Genomic DNA, 16,776 nt, shown 5'->3' with positions numbered 1-16,776 from the left:
AGCGCGGAACAATCCCAGTGAGCTCCCTTTGCCGCCTCCACCTGGCGGCCTACACCTCCAGGACCCACTTAAGTAGCTGCTGCTTCTCCTCCTCTCGCCTGTGGCACTCCAGGTGCCTCCACCCACGTGGACAAGGGCTCCTCATGGAGAAGCCACGGCTCTGCTTTTCCTGCACGGCCTCTTTCCTTTTCCCGGCAACTCTGGAGGTGAATGCCTTTTTCCCTCCATCTCATAGCTGAGAGAGGTGAGCAGAGTCCAGCATGAGGCAGAGCGAGGATTTGAACCCAGATGGTCTGGCTCGAGTCTCGCTCCGGACCACTGTGCGGGGAGCTCTCGGGGCCCGTCGCAGCCCTGCATTCACCTGGCCAGGTAACTCCCGCAGCTCTGGGAGTCTGCCTGTGTGCTCTAGCCCTTCACCTCCCCTGGTCTCGGTGGCATAGCCAGCCTGTCAGCCCTTGAAGGAGGACGGGTCCCAGGTTGGGCAGGACTGTTGCTCCAGCAGGGGGTCGATCAAAGTCTGTTGATTTGGCACCGGTGCTCTCCCAGGACAAGAGGACTGAGCGTTCACAACAAGAACCTGAGCAACGGTCTCGACCCTGTGTGTGTGCGTGTGTGTGTGTGTGTGAGAGAGAGAGTGTTCTAATTTTATTTATTTATTTTTGTTCCTTTCAATTTGCTTTATGGCCCCAGCGGCTGGCTGCCAGCAAAGCCAGGCTGGTGGCCTTGCCTTGTAATTTCTGTAAGTGCCTCCTTGATAAAGTGATGAGATTAATTCATCAGAATTCCTGTGGTCTCTGGAGGGCCGTGTACGAGAGCATGGGGAGCAGGGAGGGGCCTCTGTGGTCCGTACGTGGACACACACACCCAAACACACACCATCAGCAGCAGCTGAAGTGGAGCAGTCTTGGAGGTGGGCTCTCAGAGGACAAGGACACAGTCAGTGGCTGGCATAAATCCGGAGTTCTAACACGTGAGTGTGCCCAGCAGAGACACAGGCAGACACTACATCAAGCAAGTCACCAAACTTCTCTGGGCCCCTTTCCTCATCTGTAAAATGGGCACAGCACATTCCCCCCTTCTAAAGGCTGTGTGATACAGGGACAGAACGCACGTAAAGGGCTGAGTGAGGGAAACGTGTGGGCAAACAAGGAACCAAGGCAACTGTGCTTGCTTTCAATGCAAGCAGGGCTGCCAGAAAGAATTCAGCAGAAGACTCCAGAGCTACGGTCTTTCCTAGGTGCCAGACATGAGGCTAGCCACCCGCTCTGACATTCAAGAACCTCAAGACCCATAATGACCTCAGAGTTGGAGTGCCTGCACCTGTGCTGTGGAGGGGAGGCAGGAATGCCTGGAAGCTGGCCTGGACTTCCGCAGCACCTCTGACCTCAAGGCAGAGGGGAAATCCCCACCATCAGGTCTCTTTGATCCTCTGCCTCAGAAGGAAACCCCGAGGGCATCCCCATCAGCTGTCCCTGAGCAGCTGCAGGCAGCCGGCAGTCCTTTCCCAGGACTCCGAAGTGGTGCTGCAGAGCTCAGACAGGGCTCCTGGGGGACGCCGGTCTCAGAGGCTTCTGGCTAACATCAGAGCCTGAACGACCCCCATTTTAGGTCACTGCTTGGAAGGGCTGGGATGGCAGTCACCTGGTTAAACCCCCCTATTTCTCTCTCTTCTGGGGGACCCAGACTCTCTTTTTCTTCTCTGTGTGGCCCACTGTCCTCAACTCCATACCCTTCCCCCGCTCCATCCCCGCTGGCTGGATGATCTCATTCCCCCCACGGGCTCCCACTGACATACTGGGTAAGGATCAGCAGCAAGAGACCCTGCCAGTGCCTCCACCTACCTCTTGGCTATTTCCACTCAGAAGTCCCTCGGGTTCCTCACACTTCCTCAATGGAACCCATCCGCGCCTGGTCTGCTCCTCTCACTGTGGCCCTGATCACATAGCAAAAGGATCACTAAACCACCCCATTGTCTAGGTCAACAACTGAGGCAGCCTGGGTTCTTCCCCCTCCTTCAGTCCTACTCAATTCAAGTCATCCTACTCAATTCAAGTCACATCCCTCCTTCCCCTCTGCCCACAGCAAGTACCCACACTCATCACCTCTTACCTCACGTCTATGCACTAACCTTTGTCTCCAGGTCCCATTCCCGTTTACCCCGACACCACCCCTGGAGCAAAGTTAACAACTTTCCTGTGCAGAACTGCCCCATCCTGGCATGCTGAATGGCAGCATGGGGGTGAGAATGGTCGCAGAAGAACGGACGAAGCGCAAACCAAAGTAGCTAGGGGCACCCCGTGGAGTTGGTTGTGTCCAACTCTTGACTTTGGCTTGGGTCGTGATCTTGGGGTCATGGGGTTGCAACCCAAGGCAGGCTCTGTGGTGAGCCTGCTTGAGATTCTATGTCTCTCCCTCTCAACCCCCCAGGTACTCTTTCAAAAACAAAACAAAAACCAACCAACCAGCCCCAAAAAACCAAAGCAGCCAAAGAAGGAGCTCTAACTGACAAAGCATTTGTACTGCAGAACCTCAGAGGCCTCGGGCAGTGATGACTCAAGATACAGTAGATTTAATGGAGTGTAAAGGCCAGAAACAGGGGAATTTGCTAATCTGTATTTAGGGAGTACTTAGCTACCAAGTACTTGGTAGGGTTGTGGTCACCAAGGAGTGGTGAGAAGTGGTGAGAAGCCAGCTTAATCCCTGGGGAATATGAGCAAGTCAAGTTCTAGACTTAAGAACTCACACTCCCACCACGGGCAAAAGGGGCTGAAAACATGACTGGAGAGTAAGACCACCCAGTCCACCCGCAGGCCTACTCCCAGAATTCTAGCAGTCTATACACTCGATCGCTCACCCAAAGGTAGGAATTTATAGGGCTCTTCCCCTGGGAGATTGCACAGCAGAGAGAAGACCGGCAGATAAAGATAAGCGAAGGGAAAGCTCCTTCTCTTCTTTGTATCCCTCTTTGCATTTAAGACAGATAGACAGACAGCCAAGGATTACCAATACATTCATTAAAAAGACTTCAAATATGAAAGACTAACCAAAACAAATAAATGAGGGAAAAATACGTGGGAAGAAACCAGGACAAAGTAGTCGGTAGAAACAGGCTCACAAAGCAATCATCAGCGTACTATCAACTTGAGAAGAAAAACAACAACACTGTATTCATGAAATAAGAACAGCATGCAATAAAGGGTTAAAAAAAGTATAAAATGGAGTTCACAGAAATTAAAAATATGAATGCCACGAAAAATTCAGAAGAGCTGAGGAACTACTCTAGAACAGAACAAAAAACCCAAGCCGTCGGAATAGGCTAGAAAAGATGTTAGAATTAGACACCTGGCTGATCCTAGAAGCTCAGAATCTAATCATCAGAACTTTTCAAGAGAGAAAAGCCTGAAGAGGAAGTCATCACAAAGGCAGGAATCAAAGGAGAGAGGGAGGGGAGGGTGGTGGAAATTTCCAAGACCTAAAGAGTAGGTAGGAGTTTCCAGAAAAAAAGTAAACCAAGTCCAGAAGAATGAATAAAAAAAGATCAGGACAGAACTGGAGAGGTGGAGAACAAATTAGTAGCTGCCCCGGGTGAGGGAGGGGAGAAAGAGGGAGGTGGTTATAGCCCTTCCCTATCTGATTTTCTCTATCTGATGGTGGTGATGGTCAGAGGAGTCCGTGGAGATAAAATTGCATAGAATTGCAAAGAACACACAAAGTGTGTACAAGTGGTAAAATCTGAGTAAGATGTTATCTTTAGGGGGAAGTGGGTGAGAGGTCTACAGGATCTCTCTGGACTATTCCCCCCCACGACTTCTTTTTTTTTTAATATTTTATTTATTTATTTGACAGAGAGCACAAGTAGAGAGAGAGGAGGAAGCCGACTCCCTGATGAGCAGAGAGACCGATGCAGGACTCAATCCCAGGAAGCTGAGATCATGACCTGAGCCGAAGGCAGAGACTTTAAACCCAATGAGCCACCCAGGCGCCCCTTCCAGACTATTTCTTAAAACTGCATGTGCCTCTTTACCGCAAAACAAAAATATGAAAGAGATAAATAAGTAAATAATTAATAAAAAGAACTGCAACCCACTACACAGTCTTTAATCGTAACATTTCAATCCGAGAAAACAAAGAAAGAAAAATTTTTCAGGGAGAGTAAAAAAACAAGTCAAAAACAGGAGATGGAGAGTAAGATCAGTCACCGTATCTGAACCCACAAGGGAGCAAAGGCCCAAGCCACACCGACCGCCCCTGCAGGCACTGCCACTTTCTCTTCTCAGCGCTCATTGCCCGACTGCACAGTTACGTCTTGTTTCTTCTCTGCTTTGTTCACGGAGGCTTCCCCAGCACCCAGAACCGTGTGTGCAACAGTGAGGTCTCAATATCCAGTCTCTAAAGGACGACTCAAGCTTCTTGAGGGCAGCCCCGGAAACCAAGAAGACCAGCAATGGTGTCATGGGGCGGGGGATGGGTCACTTCCAGCCAGAATTTTCTACCAAGCCAAGATACACATCTCATGGGTGGGCTGAAGGAATGAGTAAAGACACTTCCACACTTCAAGACCTCGACAATTTTACCTGCCCTGTGCCTTTGGATCCAGAAAACAGGGGATGCAACCCAGGAGAAGAGTCAAGGACAAGTGGAGAAGGAACGAGCAGTCAGCAACTGAACCGAGAGCCGTGATGCCACCATATTCCAACAATGGAAAGATGGGAAAAGTGCGTGCGCGCGCGCGTGTGTGTTTGGGGGGGGGGGGATGGGCTGTGTAACTGGAACTAATTCTTAGTGTCCATAATAGGGAGTCAAGAAATAATGCCAAAACTCCCAACTCAGTAAACGTAGCTGTAAAATCCTATTAGTAACTGCAACAATAAATGCCAGGAGGAAGTTCTTCTTGGAGGGCTAACTCCAGATCCCCCAAGGGGAGGAAAAACAATGTGAAGGGGCCAGGGACTAGGAGGGGACTGACACTTCTATGGTACTTTAAAAAACTATACACATATATTATTTGGGAAGAAGTTACAAATTAACTTAAGAATTAAGCTCAAGAAATTGCCCAACCGCTCCACTCCTTATTATGCAAGGAATGAAATCTAACCTCCAAGGCAAAGCCTAGCCAACTCTTTATCATCAAACTGCCTCTGACCTGTCCATCCTAATCTCCCCAACCTGGGGGCCCACAGTCTGTACGCTCGGCAAAACCCCCACGGAACCTCCAAGCCCTCTCCTACCGGCCAGTCTGCTAAACATCTGCCTTCAGTTAAGGTCACAATCCCAGGGTCCTGGGATCAAGCCCTCCCGTTGTATGTGTGTGTGTGTGGGGGGGGGGGGTCCCCTGCTCAGCAGAGAGTATCCTTCTCCCTCTGCTCCTCCCCTGCTCTATTTAAAATAATAATAAAAAAAAAAAGTATCTTAAGGGGGGAAAAAAGCAAACAAATTGAAAGCCAAGAACCTCCACCTAGAAAACCTTGGAATTCAGCAAATGCTGCAGGTATCCCGTCCCCAATATTTCCCGAAGCAGAGAACACCTCGTTCTTAAATCCCTCTGTTTGATTTTATCTTCCCTCCCCTCCCCCTTCAGGGACTCACGCAAGGTCTCCTATCCCTTCTCTTCTCACCGCACTGACTCTACGGTGCTTCTGACGGTTAAGACGGCACCATTATTTTACGCAGCATCAAGAAAAAAGGGAAATCTTCCCATCAGACTGACTATGCTCCCTTGCCACTAGCATTTTCATTTTGTTCTTGTGAGATCTCTTTGAGCTTTACTGAGATAGAGGTTGGATCATACAGTATTCCTGTGCAGACACGGAAGAGAAAATAAAGGAAAAACAAATTAAAGGTGTCACTAACACTTCTCCGAGTGGGACTCTCCTGAGTCATTTTTGATCAAAGTCATTGTTTTGGTGTTCTTCCACAGAGTCGTCCTCTCGGCTAATAAGGGAGTTGAAAGAATGTCCACTGTCTTGGGCACAGGGATTCCTCCCTGGTCGCTGGCCTCTTTCCGCAAGTTATGATATGCATGCGGGGCAAGGGTAACTGGAGTGACCAGCGCACAGCCCGGTTCAGAAAAGTTACAGCAGAAAACTGATACAACTGGGCAAGACGGGGCTTCCCAGTCTCCTTCCAAGGCTGTCTCCCCTTCCTCTCACCAGCTCCTTCGTGCTACCCCCCCACCTTCAGAAGAGCTTTCTTTAGCTCTCCTGGAGGGCATATTACAGAAGAAGGTTGGGCCCTACCCCAGTCTCAGATTAGAGGCCTGGGTGGGGCTAGAAATTTGCATTTCCAACAAGTTCCCAGGTGCTTCTAGTCTCGGGACCACAGTTTGAGAACCTCTGCCTAGAAGATCTCATTAGTCTAAACCTTACACAAGTTCCACTCTTGAGCTCTAGGCCCCAATTTCCAACTCTTCCAGGGGTTAAGACTTGTGAACTGGTCAACTCAACATGTCCCAAACTTTGTCCATGACCCTGACCTCCCAGCTGGCCCTTCTTCCACCAGGAAAATTCTTTCTAGGTTTCCCTGCCCCCAAGAGCAGCCTAAAATTAAAACCCAAGGGGCAGTCTCAATCCAGCCAGTCTTCTCTTTATACTGAATCCACTTCCAAAAGTTTCTCCCGCCTAAGCTCTCCTTTTACCCCTCCTGCCCCTGCTGGCTTGGATGCCCCCAGCAGCGTGATTACGTGGATCGGTTAAACAAACTATGAAAATCACCTCCTGACCCCTACCGCCTGCCCCTAGGCTATAGGCTCTCCTACTCGTCCATCTTTTTCCCCAATCATCTTGCCAGAATTCCCTCCACCAAAAGGAGATGGGATTAATCCCCTGCTCTAAAATCCCTTCAGTGGCTTCCGGTAGCTGAACAGGAGCAGCACAGACAAAATGGACTTAAGGGCTCTCATACCCCAGGCACCGAGCAGAAGACTTGACACGCAGGTCTCGTTTGATTTCTGCAAGGACATTCCAGTGGCACAAACCATTGATCAGCCCCCTAATCCCATTTCCTTGACAGGGAAATTAAGGCCCAGAGAAACTAAGTAACTTGACCAAGTTGACCAAGGAAGGAATTATCAAATCGGGGTTCTAAGCCAGGTGAAACCACCCCTGAACACTATACTCCTCCTTCACAAAGCCCAGGGAGCCCTGTGATATCCAGCCTCGTGCTGCCTTCCCCGTCTGTGTCTGTCCTCTGTCACGGAGCCCCACCTCCCTGAGCCCTCCATGGGCCCCACTTCCATGTCTTTCTGCCAGGCGTGTTCACGGACCACCCCTGCTTGCACAGCCTTCCAGATGCCATCCCTGCCCTGACTGGGCTGTCTCACCTGACTTGCACCCTGGCCGTGTCTCTCTGCAAAGAGGAACTGTGATTTGTTTATCCTCTCAGTGCCCCAGTGCCCTGCACACCACACAGCATTCGCAGGGTTCTGGACTCTTTAAGAGATTTTTTAAAAAATTTGACAGACAGAGATCACAAGTAGGCAGAGAGGCAGGCAGAGAGGAAGGGAAGCAGGCTCCCCGCTGAGCAGAGAGCCCTATGGATGCAGGGCTCCATCCCTGGACCCTGGGATCATGACCTCAGCTGAAGGTAGAGGCTTTAACCCACTGAGCCACCCAGGTGCCCCGGTTCCAGACTCTTTCTGTACAGATGAGGAAACAAGAGACCAGAGGACCCAATCCCCGCCCAAGGTCAGCTGGCTGGTCAGGGGCAGGGCTGGGGACAGCAACCCGCTCCTGACTCCCACTCACTGCTACCTCTGTCTCTGCAGCCCCCTTAGCTCGTGTCCCCTGGGATCCCCAGTTTCATTCTCCAGGACAAAAGGCCTGGAGGTGGTCCAAGCCAGGATAACCCATCAATCATCTCCCTGCCCCCTTCCTGGGGGAGTTTCCTTCTAAGCCTGCATCTGGGCCCCCAGTGGACAGAAGCAGAGGCTGCCAGAGCTTCTTTCTTGCTTTCCTCATCTTAAGTCACAGACCCAGGAGCTGCTCCAAGGGCCTCAGGTGACCTGCTAAAGTTGGCCACATGCCCTGGGGATGTAGGAAAGGGTCCAGGGTGGCTTCACCTTCCCACAGCAACGTATTCATCAATGGCTTCCACTTGGCCTAGGAGAAAGTCCAAGCGCAGCACACCCCATGCCCCCCACCCTCCAGGTCTTCCCTAGGCCTCCCTCCCACCAGACAGCCTGGCCCTCTTTCTGGTCCTGAGACGAGTTGCTGTTTCCTCTGCCTCCAGGGCTGGCCCCAGGACTCTTCCATGTGCATTGCTTTACCTTAACAGTCATCTCCTCAGCAGGGCCCTTCCAAACCCCGTCTAAATCAGACCCTTTCTGCCCACTCGCTCTGGTCTCATCACTGGTCCTGCTCGTGCCCAGCACTTGTCTCGAGGGTGTCATGACGAATCTTTACGAGCTATCATGTTGACTGCCCTTCCCCCGCCCCCCAGCTGGCAACCCCCCAGGCTCCACCCCCAGCTCCCAGCACAGTGGCTGGGACTCCATCAACAGTCAACACAGAACTGAGTAACTGCTTCATGAGCTCACATGCAAGGCAGGCATGTCCCCCACAACAAACACTGTCCTTTAGAAAAGAAATTCTTTATGATCCGAGCCTTTGTGACATCTAACAGAGGGTCCGTGACCATCGCTTTAGACTGACCCATCATCAGGACAGCCCTACGGCCCCAGGAGACCTCAACCAGTGCCAGTCATCCAGCCCACTGAATCAGTAACAAGGGAATAAAGAAGTGTCACCCAAATGTGGTTCTTCCTAGGAACAGAACCTCACGGTTGCAAATGCTGAGTGCCAAAAGCGAAAACGTCGTGGAAATCAGGACTGTAAATCGACACACAAAAAAGCAACTGTCCTAATGGTCTGGGAACCGGACGTACAGCTCAAAGTCAAATTTTCAGGGATCAGAAGCCCCTCTCTGCTCATAAAATTTCAAGTAAGCAAGACGGAAGGAAAGACAGTGTGCTCTGAAAAACTGGGTTAAATGACCCAAGAACTCCCTAGAAAAGGCAAAGGCACTTTAGTCAAAGGTCCGTGTGAGAAGTTTGGCCTCTGCCTTTGGCTCAGGTCATGATCCCAGAGTCCTGGGATGGAGTCCCGCATCGGGCTCTCTGCTCGGCAGGGAGCCTGCTTCCTCCTCTCTCTCTCTGCCTGTCTCTCTGCCTAATTATGATCTCCGTCTGTCAAATAAATAAATAAAATCTTTAAAAAAAAATGTTTGATAAACCCTGCTTCACGAAATGTGAGAAGGAAAAGTTTTCAGAAAAAAAAAGTGTTTTACAAAATGTGATTCTCAATATACGAGTAGAACTAAAATTAACACATTGTTTTAAGTAGACCTTGGCCTAGTTTATCCAGATCCCTCCAAGTTCGTGCATTCAAATTGGCCAGACTTCTCTGGTTCCTCCTCCCTGGGAAAGAGGGGGGAATCACTGCAGGATTACCTTCTATGCATGGAGAACTTTCTAGGCACCAGGCACTGCTGGAGGGGGTGGGGTTCAGCAAAAATCAAAGTAAATACAACTCTATTCCTGCCCGGGAGGGGTGCGTCCTATGCCAAATGAGCAGAGGAAGGGGGAGCAGACTTCTCGAAGGAAATGCCAATTAACTGGACACCTAAGGGACGAAAGTAGGGGCTAGGGGTTGGGGGAGGCAGAATAAAGGGACAAATACGTGTGGCATGGAGAAACCGATGGCGTGCAACCAGTTCCGGGAACTGGAAAATAGAGCAGTCAGGCTGGCCCACAGCCTGCAAAGGAAAGTGGCCGGGGGCTGAGGTGACCGGGTCAGCGTGGGGCAATCCCAGAGGACATCCATCCTCAGCCACGTTCTGGAGCTGCCATCTACCCACAAGCAAGACAGCCGAGTGCCATGTTCAGATGTGTGTTCAGAAGCGTCTCCCTAGCAGCACTAAAAAAAAAGCAGACTGGGAAGGGCTGAGCCTGGCAGCTGGGGAACCAGACTAAAAATTACCGTGGTCAGTGGTCAGTGGCTGCCTGGAATGGACCGGGGCAAATGGAGAGAAGCATCCAGGCAGGGGACACGAAGGAAGGAGACTCCACCGGCGGCGGTGGCTGGGGCGTTAGTTTGGGATGGGGGGCAGGAAGCAGAGTTAAGGGTAAGACCCACGGGGCAGGTTAAGCCTCTGCCTTCAGCTCTGGTCATGATCCCAGGGTCCTGGGATCGAGCCCCGCATCGGGCTCTCTGCTCAGCAAGGAGCTGTTTTCCCCTCCCTCTCTGCCTGACTCTCTGCCTACTTGTGATCTTTCCCTCAGTCAAACGAACAAATAAAATCTTTAAAAAAATTTTTTAAAAAGCTAAAACCCACTTCTGGCCTGCATGCTGGGGAGAGGGCAGCGGCTGGAGCACAAGAACACCTGAGCTTCTAAACACAGCTTCTGTTTAGGACTCGCTGCATCTGGGGGGCTTCTGGGACACCCAAGTGGAGATTTCTCTAGGTGCCAAAGGCACTGGAGCATGACAGGGAGGCTGATGCATGAGCTTTGGAAGTGGGACTCATCTAACTCCAGAGGCAACAGGAACATGGGGCAGGATGTGCCCAGAGATGAGGAAGATAATGAGGGCTGGAGGCTGAAGCATCAGGGGATGGGGATGCTGTTTTGTTTTCTTCATTTTAGACAGGAGATACTAGAGGTATTTAAATGCAGATGGCAGGAAGAGGCTAGAAAGTGCGAAGATAAAAGAGAGGAGATAGGGGGTAGGAGGGTCCCTAGGAAGTGGGGAGGAGGTGAGAGCCCCAGGTGGGAGACCTTCGCCTTCGCCAGCAGCATCCATAACCAGGCGATCAGTTGATAGAAGGCACCACAGTTGCAGGGAGAGCGGGCAGGTCAGTGGCATCTTCTAATTTCTCAAGGTTTGGGCATCCAGCTTGGAAAAGTCCCCCAGGAGCCTCCCCCAAAGGCCACCTCATTACCTTGGCACTCTTCACAGAGGTTTTCCTTACTGTGAGGTCAGTATCATCGTCCAGAGAGGGGCCATCTCTCAGGGGCACAGCCCCATTGCCCAAATTCCAAAACCTGATGTATAAGCCCAGGCATGCACATTCAAGTACAGGGAGGAACTGGTGTGCTTAACCAGCCAAGTTCACTCCAAGCAGAAGACCTACAGGGGAACTAGATCCGAATCAGAAAGATGTTAATCATGACATCAGTCCATCCCCAGGCTGACTCCTAGGAGTGCAGTGGTGCCTTGGCCAAAGTCTGCCTTCTTTTTTTCTGTGCCTCTGGGGCGGATCAATCCTCTTTGATGAGCACATTTTTTTTTTCTTTAGATATGCTAGTAAATTCAATCAGACTGACGATTATCTTCTTTGCGGGGGAGCCTCTGTGTCCCTTCAGGAAGGTGCCTTCTTTTGTGGCTAAGTTCATCTGTTCAGGGTGTCATCATCACATCCCAGCACTGACAACAAAAGCTCTTTTGGCAGAGAACGGGGCAGAGAATGGGGCAGACCAGGCACTACTCCGTTGACTCCAAGCCCCCTGAGGGCAGAGAGCTGTGCCCACCCTGTTCAGTGCTGTCACACAGGGGAGTGCAAACTGTTTCCATAAAGGGCCAGACAGTAAAATGTTCTAGGTTTTGGAGCCAGAAGGTCTCCATGGAAACTACTCAATCCAGAGGTTGCCCCACCAAAGCCCCCAGACTCTATGTAAATGAACAGGTGGGGCTTCGTCCTAATCCAACCTGACAAAAGCAGGCTTCAGCCTGGAGGCTGTGCTGAGCCCACCTCTCCAGGCCCTGCCCACTCCTGCCTGAGCGCTGGCACCCAGCACAGCACCTGAGCGCTCGGTAAGTACTTACAGAACGGCCTGGCAGGCTCTGAGAGTGGAGCTTGCGACCAGTGACCTTGGGGATGTAGGTTCAAACCCCACTTTGGGTGTAAAGATTAATTACTTAAAAATAAAATCTAAATAAAAAAAGAAAAAAGAGCCAAGGGCAGGAAGGAAAGAAAAGAAATAAATAGGCACCTGAGAATTTTTTCCTTAAGTCTACCATGACATCCTTGTTTCTATAAACTTCTAACCATATTGGGATAAGCACTGAGAGACTGGAGTGTTCTAAGGAGGGAGGTGGAAAATGAGCTAGCATTAGCCTGAGGGCTTCCAAGCATCCACATAAATTCATGAATGGATCATTCTGTGATGGAAGACCTCAGTCCAAATGATCAGACTTTTTTTTTTTTTTTTAAATGGCCGGAATATCCTCCTTAAATGGGCTTGGAGCTCCATAAACTGGCTTGGAGCCCAAGGCCAGGCCTACAGACTCACGTGGTCTAAACATCAGATTGCAGCATCTGGAGGCCAAGTGCCATGTCTCTTTCTCCTGCTTCCAGCCCATACCTCACTCAGATCACGCACACAATTCCCACTTGTCTCTGAGGTCATTCAATAGGTCCCATTCCCCTCCCCATGTTCCCAGATTTTCGACAGCCATCACGTCCCAAAACAACAAAGTTAAAATCGATGTTAAGACTAAAACCAAAGAATTAATAAAAATCACCCGAAGAGGCAATCAGTTTTACAGGATACTTCTTCCCTGTTCTAGATAGAAACCTCTTCCTGCTTCAGAAGACCAACAAGGACTTGGGACAAAGCAAAGAGGCAAGAGCAGTTCAGCCCTGACGGTACTAAATGCTGCTGTTTGTCCTCTGACTTCTGGGTAAAAGATCATTATCCTCTTCGTGGAACAAATAATTAAGACTATTTACAAATCCTTCCTATGTGGGCTCTTGACATTCTCAGCACCCAGGCCTCTGCTGAGGCTACACCAGCCTCTACGTTCAGAAAATGTGATCCAGAACCCCTCCTGCTCATTTAAGAGCAATACGAAGTGAAGAAAACGGATGGTCCCCTAAAAAAAAGCTATTTTTCAACTGACCTCAAAGAATCCAAACTAATGGCCATCTTACCCAGACCACCTCCTGACGGGGGAAGAACATGTAAACATCTGTTTGTCAAATATCCAGTGATACTGACTGGCTCTCAGACCGGAAGTTTTCAACCCTGACAGAGGCAGGAGACTCAGGATGACCACACAGTGCTTTTCCAATAGAGTTTCCAGGGCCTCCTCCCAGACTCAAGGGTCTGAAGCTGGCAGAGACAGGGGATGCGTTCATTCACAGCCCTGGAGGCGAGCACAGCACCTGACGTAACACACTCAGTAAATATTTGCTGAAAGCACTATGGGTCACAGCTCCTTCTGGGGAACGTACAAGGAACCAGAGTCTGGGGCTTTAGGAAAACATACTTTTTATTGCTTTACTCTTTTGCAATGATTGAACTTTCACCATTTTTTTTTTTGAGGGTTCATTGAAAAGCTATTACCTATAGATAAAATAATTTAAATCCTAAGTCAAAATAATTACACCGTTTTACTTAAATAGATGTCATGACAAAAGCTAGCTCAGTAAGAAATATTGTGTGTCTGTTGTCTTAGGAGTATGTCCTAAGTGGTATCACGAAAGTGAAAATAGTACTTGGAAGCGTTGATGGCTAGGCAAGAGTCAAAGTGCTTTGTACATACTGATTCACTTACTCTTCTTTTAACCTCTCTATGGGAGGAAGGAAAGACTGTATCTCACCTTACTGAGGAGGACAGGAACCCATGGAGAAACTGAGGCAGCAGGCCCAGGGGCATTCAGCGTGTAATGGACAGAGCAGTCTGACCCAGGGACCCAGGCGGAGAGTCTACACCCCAACATCTCCACTAATAGGTAGAACTGGAAATGTGACCCATCCCGAAGGGCCTCCACTGATTTAATAAATACATCATCACAAGAAATTTCAACCAATAGTTGAATGAATCAACGGCCAAGTCATCCCAGAAAAGCTCAACCTGACTCTTTCAACAGTGAAATGGGGACGTGGGGGACGGAGGACACCCTCCTCAGGACAGCCAGGCGGGACCAGGAGGGCAGGATGGGTGCCCCCCGGGTTTTGTCCAGTCGGTTACGAATTCCATCCCAGTGAAATGGCATCAGCTCACCTCAGTTACATGCACAAGGAGGGCTTTTGTCTACTCTACCCACAGCACAACGGCTGGTGCTTAATAGGTGCTCAAGGGAAAGTTAACGGAATGAAAAGGTGTGAGTGCTCTACCCATGACTGGCTGCTTTAAGAGTCTGCCTACCTCGCACAGGCTGTTGCTCTGGGCTAGCCCCTGTGCCATGAACTTGGCAATAGCTCTGTGAGGGTGGACCCATGAGTAGCCCCCGTTACCCTTGGGATGACTTTACAGAAAGCACCCACCAGGGATCCTGCACACGTTCATAGGAATAAATCACTCACGGACCCTCTAAGAGAGACAGCTGCCCTTCTGGCCATCAGAACACGAATCAGCTGATTAACACCCATGCACGTGAAAAGCCCTTGAAGACAGGCCACGCTGGGACCAGACAGGGTGAGTGGGTTTCCCTTGCTCTGGTGGCCTGACTCTCCCAATTAAGAAAATCGTGTTTCACTTGTGCAATTAAAAAAGATCAAAACAGGGGTGCCTGGGAGGCTCAGTCGGTTAAGGCAGGGGCTCTCAATTTCCGCTCAGGTCTTGATCTCTGGCTCCCAAGATAGAGCCCCGGGTCCAGCTCTGTGCTCAGCAGGGAATCTGCTCGAGCTTCTCCCTCTCCCTCTGGCCCTCCCCCCTGCTTTCTCTCTTTCTCCTAAAACAAAACCAAAAAAGAAAGAAAGAAAGAAAGGAAAGGATCAAAAACAAAATGAGGAACTCTTCTCTTAGGGGTCTGGAATGGCAGGACCAAGAACACAATCTTCTCCCCCAAAATCATCTTTTTAGGGACACGGCCTTGACAGCAGTTCCCCCTACCACTGAGAGACACTCACACAGTGAGGCGACTGTGTGGATTTCCTTTGGGCTTTCTGGGGTGCCACAGAGGCATGTCTGCCGTCTGCACGACAGTCCTGAGGTTCAGAGTCTTGCCTGGAATCCCGAAGGGGAAACCAAAAGGCGGGGGGAAGACCCTATGGAACCCCTGCTGTCCCGGTGCCCAGCCGGACCCGGCAGCTGGCTGGCATCCCCCACCGCCGCCCCCCCCATCCCGGTTTCCCGTCGCCCCCACCAACAGGGCATCCCCGCCCCTCCCGCCCTGGCCCTGCCCCACCGTCACGCACCTTGGATGGTCCTCTTGAAGAAGGCCTTGCAGGCCTCGCAGGACGCCACGCCGTAGTGGTAGCCGGAGGCAATGTCCCCGCACACGAGGCACAGGCGCTTGGGGATGGCGTTGAGCATGTACTCGCACTTGATGGCCGAGTCCTCCATGAGGCCGCCCGCACAGTCCTCGTAGCTCTTGCGACACGGGGTGCTGCCCAGCCCGGCGCCTGCGAACATGGGCGGCGAGTCCAGACCATTGGCGTGGGCGCCCAGGGCCAGGCCGAAGCCGCCACTGGCGTCGGACGAGCCGCTGGGGCTGTGGTGGCTGAGGGCGTCGATGCCCGAGGACGGGCTGGATGGCTCCGTCTTGATGAAGGAGCCGCAGCTGGAGCCCAGGTGCCGGTCGTCCGCAGACATTCTGTTCAGCAGCCTGGGGACACACAGAGCGCGGGCAAGTCAGCTCAGCCGAGGGTGCGGTGGGTGTGACACCCGCCCCAGGAATTAGCTTGGGGCTCGGGCACCGAGTGGGCGGGGTGGCTGGGAGGGGCTCCGTGCTCAGGCCTTGGGGAGATAAAAATGCTGGCCCAGAAGGTCAACTGGTCAGGACACTGCGCGGCCCAGAGCAAGATTCTGGCTTTACCTCCCAGAACTTTGTGACTCCACAGAGGAAACTTGGATCAGTCAACCTCAGACCAGGCACCCGGCTCTCTGTACACTGCTGGCCTCAGGGGGACTTAGAGTGGTCACAATTCACACAAAATAGTTGGCCGACCTCCCTGCACGACAAGACCCCATGGTGGCTACAGGTGAAAGTCTGGGTGTGCGGCCGCGGGACCAGACACCAGACCTGATAACCCATCTCACCCAGCCTCACAGGGGCTTCTGGTAAGCCCAGCTGGGAGCTTTCCCCTGTGCCAGCCACCATCCCTGAGATTGGGACTAGAGATGCCTAGCAAGGTGCTTGGCCAGGGCAAGAGGTAGGGCTGGTGACAAAGGCTGCCCCTTGGGGTTTGCCTCTGGCCCGGGGCCCGTGTGGAAGGTGGCTCCAGGCCCCTCCCTCCTGTCCCTGGTCCTAGTCCTTCAGCAGGCTAGCGTCCCAGAGACAAGGTCTCCAAGAGGTGGCATGAGCTCCCTGAGTCCGCAGCGGCTTCTTAACCCTACAATTCAAGCTCTCAGCATCCCTGCCTCACCCCAGAGTCCAGGGAGCATTACTACCATGACAGGATCACTGCGAAGGGTCAAATGTTTCCCAAAATAAAAGTCCCTCCTCCCACGCCCGGTGGGTGAGAAGGCAGGCAAGGTGTGACTCTCCCACGGGGTTGGAGTCCGGGGACAAGGGGAGGAGCCTTTCTCCAAAAGAGCAAGAAAAGCTCACAGCAGGGTGATGAAGGTGGGCGTTGAGGGAAACCCAGCTGCGTCCCCATACTCAAGACCTCCGCGGCCAGCCAGAATCTGGAGTCAGGAGGCTGACTCGGGGTCCATGGGTCCCTGACCTGGCCTGGCTATGTGGAGGTAAGGAGGAGCCCAAGGCTTCTGCCCACGGAGCAGGTGGAAGGAAAGTTCCCGGAGAAGTCAGCGGTACAGCCCCATGAACGGAAAGAGGGCTCCGGCTGGGAGGGAGGGTCTCAGCCCTGCTGGGTCCCCTGGGGAGCGGCCA

At 51.6% G+C, this 16,776-nt stretch overlaps 1 protein-coding gene across 2 annotated transcripts in view; it reads right to left on the bottom strand.

Moving 5' to 3' along the window:
- The window catches only part of ESRRB (estrogen related receptor beta), a 166,361-nt gene that overhangs the window by 39,911 nt on the left and 109,674 nt on the right, over positions 1-16,776 (bottom strand). For both annotated transcript variants that reach the window (XM_082733625.1, XM_082733624.1), the window contains exon 2: positions 15,140-15,549. In XM_082733625.1, coding sequence (XP_082589751.1) covers positions 15,140-15,549 — 410 coding nt within the window. The remainder of the gene's footprint in view (positions 1-15,139; positions 15,550-16,776) is intronic.

This window comes from Mustela nivalis (assembly GCF_964662115.1).
Source record: "Mustela nivalis genome assembly, chromosome: 6".
In the NCBI taxonomy this organism is placed as follows: domain Eukaryota; kingdom Metazoa; phylum Chordata; class Mammalia; order Carnivora; family Mustelidae; genus Mustela; species Mustela nivalis.
The sequence above is the reverse complement of the archived record's forward strand: the minus strand, read 5'-3'. Positions and strand labels throughout refer to the sequence as shown.